General features: G+C 33.1%; 2 protein-coding genes across 2 annotated transcripts in view; one reads left to right on the top strand and one right to left on the bottom strand.

The window, feature by feature from the left end:
- LOC112524891 overlaps window positions 1-355 on the top strand; it is a 1792-nt gene extending 1437 nt beyond the window's left edge. Inside the window, exon 3 of the mRNA XM_025134834.1 lies at window positions 347-355. Within this exon, the coding sequence (XP_024990602.1) occupies window positions 347-355 (9 nt within the window). The remainder of the gene's footprint in view (window positions 1-346) is intronic.
- Window positions 356-2000: 1645 nt separating this feature from the next.
- On the bottom strand, window positions 2001-4249 carry LOC112524890 (putative kinase-like protein TMKL1). Its single transcript, XM_025134833.1, has 2 exons — window positions 3751-4249; window positions 2001-2697 (listed from the first exon to the last, which is right to left on the bottom strand). Exons 1-2 carry the CDS (start codon window positions 4247-4249, stop codon window positions 2111-2113), a joined length of 1086 nt encoding a protein of 361 aa, XP_024990601.1. The 3' UTR covers window positions 2001-2110.
- Between the last annotated feature and the right edge of the window lie 2730 nt (window positions 4250-6979).

The following is a 6979-nucleotide window of genomic DNA, read 5'->3' as shown; positions in this document are numbered from 1 at the left end:
ATTATAATGATTTAGTAGAAAAAAAAAATGTATTTTTAATGCATTTTAATTCATACACGATTATTTACATTAATATGATAAAGGTGTAAAATAAAAAAGTAAAAGATATAAAATAAATTAAATAACTAAATATAAAGGTATAAAGTGTAATTTAGAAATTGAAAATATTTGGTTTTAATATGTGGGAGATTGTGGAAGCTTTTAAATTTGTACATTTCATATAATAATTTGTATCTCTTAAAATTTTTAACATAACTCTAAATCTTTTTTAAAACTAGAATGGTACTCGTACAATGCACTGAAATATATCTTGATTTTAATGTTTTGTTTTATTTCGTCTCTACAGATGTTTTAATATGGTGTTTCTGTGGTTTTCAGAAATGGATAATGTTTTTATTTTGAAATAAAATATAAATTTGAAGATATCATAAAATTTCAAAAACCTAAAGTATAATATTTTACATATATATAAAACTTAAAGTATGAAAAATGAAAAAAAAACATTTCAAATATCCGCCGGAAATCCGCCGAAAGAATAATTTTTTAAAATCTTGAGAAATTTATTATTTTAAATTACCGGCGGCCACCGGCATCCGTCAATAATTTAAAATAATAAATTTTAATCCTTAACTATTTCCCGGCGGACGTTAATCATAAAAAATTAATTAAAAATCCGCCGAAAATCCATCGGTAACTTATTGTAATTAGAGTTAATAATTTCATAAATATTTAATTTGTATAATCCGCCGGAAATAATGCCGGAATATAAATAACGGCATATTTCCGGCGAAAATCAACGAAAATTGACTTTTTTGTTGTCCGCCGGAAATCCGCCGCTATTTTTTCCAGTGGATTTTTCCGCCGGAAATAGTCAGTTTTCTAGTGGTGTAACACAAGTTTTCCTTGGTAGAGTTAGTTAATTTGCATGAACTTTTCCCCCATCCTAGGTTAGGTGCAGGTTTGAATACTGCTCTCTCACTCTCTCTCTCTCTCTCCCGTTGGTCGAACTGTTTGCCCTCCTGCCTTTAAGCGAGTGGAGCGACATGGTTCTCCTAAGAGTGAAAGTGGAACAGGTAGAATCCTTCTAAAGTAAAGTCAAGTAAACACCTCCTAGCCTCTCCTTTCAGTCGAGCGGCTATCTCTCCTCTTCCGCCTTCTAAATTAAATCGAACAATTTAAAATTCCTTTCAGAGTCATTTTCTTAGGTTTTTAGCTCTATATTTCAGATTTATTATGTTTCTGGAAAAAAAATTGCAATAAAAGACTCGAACACAAACCACACATACAAAAATCAATGAACTAACCAACAGACTAATGATTATTTTTTTTGAAAAATATTCATATCATTTCTTATAGCCAAATAATATCACTACTTGAAAGAATTCCTAGGACCGCCTTTGTATATGTTCAATGATTAACTTAGGTGATTGGAAACATATATGAACCAGTTAGATCTACACAAACTAGGTCAAATTGTGTACAAAACCAACAATTATGTTTACAATCCGACACTCAATAATTCACAGCCCTTCCGAAACTTGATGTTTTTGATCGGTTTCACGGGCATCCACGGTGTTGTTACCGTATAGAGGCTGTTGATCACCCATCATTGTATGGTAGATCTCACCAACCTATTAGATTCACCACAAAATATCATCAATTTTTTAATATTTTGTGCTCGCTCAACCATAATCACTATAAATTGTCCAAAATAGCCAATACGAAAACCCCTCTTCTCATTTTATAGCCACACCTTCAACATATTGACCGAATAGCCGAGATTACGCAAGTGACACTTACGCAACCTGCATAACCCACTTTTTTTAATATAATATTTATGGAGAATAGACATTGCACAAGTTACATAAGTGTTGCTAGCGTAATGTCTGCATGGGCAATTTATGTGACACACACTCCTTGGTAGACTGATTACGCAAGTGGACACATAGACATTACGCGAATAGCTCTTATGCAACTTGCGTAATATATACTTTTCCTGAATATTATATTGAATCGGCTATTTCATTCTATATGTTGGAAAGATGACGATAAAGTGAAAAGAGGGGTCACATCGGCTATTTTCGACAATTTCCCTTTGATTTCCATGCTGTCAAATTCCTTCAAGTTTCTTGCAAATCTGTTTTATGTTGGGCCTTAGAGCAGGTGATGGAGAACAACAAGCCATTGCGAGCCGAAAGAATCCCAGAACACGATCTTCGTTTATCAAACTTCCATTACCACTGTTTTCATCAAGCAGAATGTCGGGATGGTACAAATCCGATATCCGATGATCCAAGATTGCGTTCCTCAGCGAGGTTTCCAGATAAGAATCTTGATCAGGGTTTGCTTTGTTGTTAACAGGTTCCTTTCCGGTAAGTAATTCTAGTAAAATCAGTCCAAGATTGTAGATATCTGTCAACTCATTCATATCTTCTATTTTGATTAATTCGGGTGCTTTATACCCCTCGATAGCAGCTTGTTCTAGCATTTCTTGAGTTGCAGATGGATTCAGGAGGGCGTGTAGACCGAAATCTGATACAAATGGCTGATGATTTTGGCCCAAGAGTATGTTCTTTGACTTGAGATTTCCATGGATTATCGGTTTCTGAAATCCTGTATGTAGATAATCTAATCCTCTAGCAATGCCCATTGATATCCTAGAAATGACTGTCCATTTGTGACATTCGTCTTTTTCATCTGTCCAAAGTTAAAAATGAAAATCGTCACGTGTTTAAAACATAATAACAAGTGGCGTACGCAAATTTCAGTGGAACCCACTCAAATTTGCATACTTTAATTACAGCATCTACAATGAAACTTTTTGAAGAGCTTTTCAACCACATGATGGTGGAAAAACTCCACACTAGCTCTTAGTAAGCTTGTTTTGCTTGGCCACCTAAGCTTGCAGGTCCCACTTTTTAAATAAAAAGATTATCATTGTGGATGCTCTGATAGGTTTTAGACTCGGATTGAGTGTAGAAATGGAGAAACTAAATGAAAATAATACTAGAAATTGTCTAAAAATAATATATGCTGATTTGAAACCTACAAACCTATTGCAAGTTGAGGGTCTTCTCAGAATCAACTATCTCTTGAGGTACAGGTAAGGTCAGATCTTACCGTCGGATGGGATATACTGAGTTAGTTTGGTTTGTTATGAAAGAAAGCACATATGGATTTAGAACCAAAGAACTTAAAGGTTGTGATCGAACACCATTTAAACTAGAATTTCGTAGAAGCCGGATATGAATGAATGTAAAGATAAAGATAGATCAAAAGCACAAAAAAAGGAAGGGGGAAAAAGGTTGCATTTGCTTTAGGAAAAGATGCACACCACATACTAGCTTTTGCTTTAGGAAAAGCCAGGTGTCTAACAGCATCAATTACTTGTAATCACTTGCATCATTTCTATGAATAGAAAGCTCCAAGACCATAATGTCCTCACTACAACAAAATTGGGTGTTATAATACATACATATAGTATCTAATGGAACTTTAAGTGTATACAACTTTGTAAGTATTTGTTTGTTAGCAGTTTAATGGAACTCGCAGTTTATTCAGTCAGATATACATGGTTGTTTGGTAGTGTTTGGCTATTCAGTAAGCTTCTAGGATGGAACTTTATGCAGAAAGTCAAGTTTAATGGAAGCGGCTTAATTGGCTGAATGGGACAAAACTAAGGACAAAACTAGCATCATTATGATCTAGCATCTAAGAAAATGGGGAAAAAGAAAAGGGCAGAAAAATTACCTTTAATGAATTGAGCCAAATTTCCTCTCCCATAAAAGGGATGAACAAGAAGCTTCTCACCTCTAGTTCCAGAATAGAACCCACATATAGGGACCAAATTAGGATGTCTAATTGACCCTAAAAGTTGTATCACTGGCATCAAATCTTGTACCTTTTCTGTACAAGTTGGTCTCAAGAATCTCAAACAAACTACTGAACCATTCCTCACCAAATTAGCCCTGTACAAAGTCCCATAACTAGATTTTCCAATAACTTCACCAGGGGCATCCAGTATATCAACACTTGTGAGATCTTCACCACCATGAAACCTAATCAAATCCCCATTGATTTCCATTTCTTGCACACCTTTTTCTTTATGTTCAAGGCTTGCTTCTTTGTCCCAAGATTCATCTTTTTGGGACCCTTTTCTTCTATAGACACAAATCAAAGCTAAAACAATGAATATAGCAAAAGAAAAGGATAAAGTCACAATTAGTACTAGTTTGTGGGTGTTCTCCATGTGGGTATATGATCAAAAGCTCAAAGAAATCAAGAAAAAATCAAACCCACAACGGCTAAATTGGAAATCTCTAACATGTGGACTTAAGGAAAAATGGAAGTTTTCAAAGATTCTTGATGGGAGTAAAGAACAAGAACTTGGTTTGGAGGCTCAGGTCTCACTCATTTGGTTGGTTTGAAAAAGAAATGTGGATGAAGTTGTGATTAATGTAAGTTTGTGCCTATTCTCCATGTGGGTATATGATCAAAAGCTAAACCAATCAGGGAAAACTGAACTTGTTTTGCAGGGGTAATAACAGAAGCTTTCTTGACAGGCTCAACTCTCACCCATTTGGCTAATTTAAACAAGGATGAAGACACAGGGATTGTAAGTTATGTGGCTATTCTTGGTTTGGGTATATGATAAAAAGCTCAAAAATAAAGAAAAAACTGGAACTTGTTTGAAGTTCTCGATGCAGATGCAGTAACAGAAGATTTCTTGAATTCACAGGCTCAACTCTCACCCATTTGGCTGATTTAAACAATAAACAAAGATGTAGACACAATGGTTGTAAGTTTGTGGCTAATCTCTGTTTGGGTATATGACAAAAAGCTCAAAAATCAAGGAAAACTGGAAGAAGGTGAAAGACAGGAGGTTTATTCACATGTTCAAGTCTCACCTACTGACTGACTTGAACAGAAAACAATGTGATTTTTGGGTGTAAAATTCTGGAATAGATTTGGTCATTAGTAAGTGGCATGCCATGAAGAAGATTGAGAGAGAGAGAGAGATGGAGATTGAAGAGACAGAATTGGAAAGTGGAAGGAACCCGGTTTAGAAGATGGACTTTCCAGAAAGGGTCTTCTGAAAGAAGCAGCAGAAATGATTTGGAGATTCTTGACTTGTGATGCAATGTCTGATTGGAATAAGGTTAAGGAATTGGATTCATTTTCAAGTAATCCAAAAGCCATCAACAGCATTTCCTAACAAGTAATATTATATGGTTTAGAAGGATTTTAATGGATGTTGTTCCATATATGTTATATCATATCATATCTTATGTTGAATATGTAAAGATGTTGCTAGATGCATACAAAAATAAAAGTATAGTTGAATAGACCAATTAATACAAAACAAGAGTTTTAGACTTATGGATTGTTTACCAAACACTTATCCAGTAAGTATCTAGCGGTAAAATTCAACATGATCATTTACTTACCGGGTAACATTTTAGTAAAAAAAAGGCTTTCTATGAAACGATTACCCGGTAAAAACTGATCGTGGTAAAAGTTATTGCCCTCACTTACCGGGTAAGATTCATGGTCATTTCCATGTTCATCCGATAAGGTAATGTAACTTGGTAAGTGCTTACCCAAGTAAGCATTTGAAGAACGGCCCCCATAGACCGTTGCATTATAGTTTTTGAGATAAGCTAGAAAAATCTATATTTTGTATTAGAAAAGCTTGGTTTGTTATGACTTAAAAACAAGCCAAACATTTTACAAGATGGAAACAAATTTTAATATTTTGAAATTTGGGTTATTTTTAATTCAATCAAACTTGGTAAAAAGCTACATAAATTCCAAACTATGAATTTATTATTATTTTTAAATGTTATTTTGACTTTCATTAAAAAAATAGTGAAAATAAATGAGATAGATATATTTTTTTAAATATTAATTAGAGCGATATGGTGGTTATAATGACATGGGTGTCACCAAGCAATACATTATAATAATTTTAGTTTTTAAAATAATGAGTATGCTAAATTTAAATCTTGATTTTTTGTGAATATTTTTAATTATTAAAAATTCAAATCAAATAAGATAGAATAATATTTTAATAAATTATAAAACAATGTGGAATAATTTACAAAATCAAAATGTTGTTGGAGATTCGGAGGGTAGAATCCCATGTTGATGGAATGATTTCCAAACATATTTTGTGAATATTTTTAATTATTTTATTTATAAAATTGTAACAAAACGTCAACTATGTTTGATTTTATTAATCATGTTGAATATGTCCATCCATATCCAAATACATTTGATACATCTCAAACTCAAAAACAGGATATCATGCTAAAAATATCACTTTTAAAGACCTCAATTACATCATCCATTCAAATATCAAACTTTTGTGATTCTTAAAAACAATTTTTAATGCACAAAATCTTAAAAACAATTCATAATGCATTAAGTATTACTACTCATTCAGTCTTAAAATATCTTAATCTACAATTAAAATAACATATAGTACAAGTTACCAATGCATATTATTACATTTTCTTTTCATGCTCCCAAGATATTTTTGACACATTTCACTCAAGGTTTCACCCTCTTATACTTCTATGTCTTCTCCTCATCCCCCAAGGTGATATTCAAACTGATATTCACCATGAGTTATCAAAAGTTCTTTCATTCATCTCTCATTCAATTGCTCTAAAACTCTCGGTCTCGCTCTCGATCTCTTGATTCTTTGCTCTTGGTGTAAATCGAACACTTTTGTGGAGTCGTTTAAATATGTTGAATTTTAAATATATTGGATTTTAAACTGTTATACAATTTTTTTCATCGATAGACTGTAATTGGAAGCATAACTCTTATTTATTCAAATTATATTAATATGTAAAGATCAAATGTAACTTATATCATCGTTAAATCTTCTCTAATAAAACCAGTGAAACTTTAAAATCGTTAAAATTCATGGCTCCCGCTGCATTGCGCGGGTACACAACTAGTGTGTGTGTGT

The sequence above is a fragment of the Cynara cardunculus genome, assembly GCF_001531365.2.
Source record: "Cynara cardunculus var. scolymus isolate 2C chromosome LG 13, CcrdV1, whole genome shotgun sequence".
NCBI classification, from domain to species: Eukaryota; Viridiplantae; Streptophyta; class Magnoliopsida; order Asterales; family Asteraceae; genus Cynara; species Cynara cardunculus.
The sequence above is the reverse complement of the archived record's forward strand: the minus strand, read 5'-3'. Positions and strand labels throughout refer to the sequence as shown.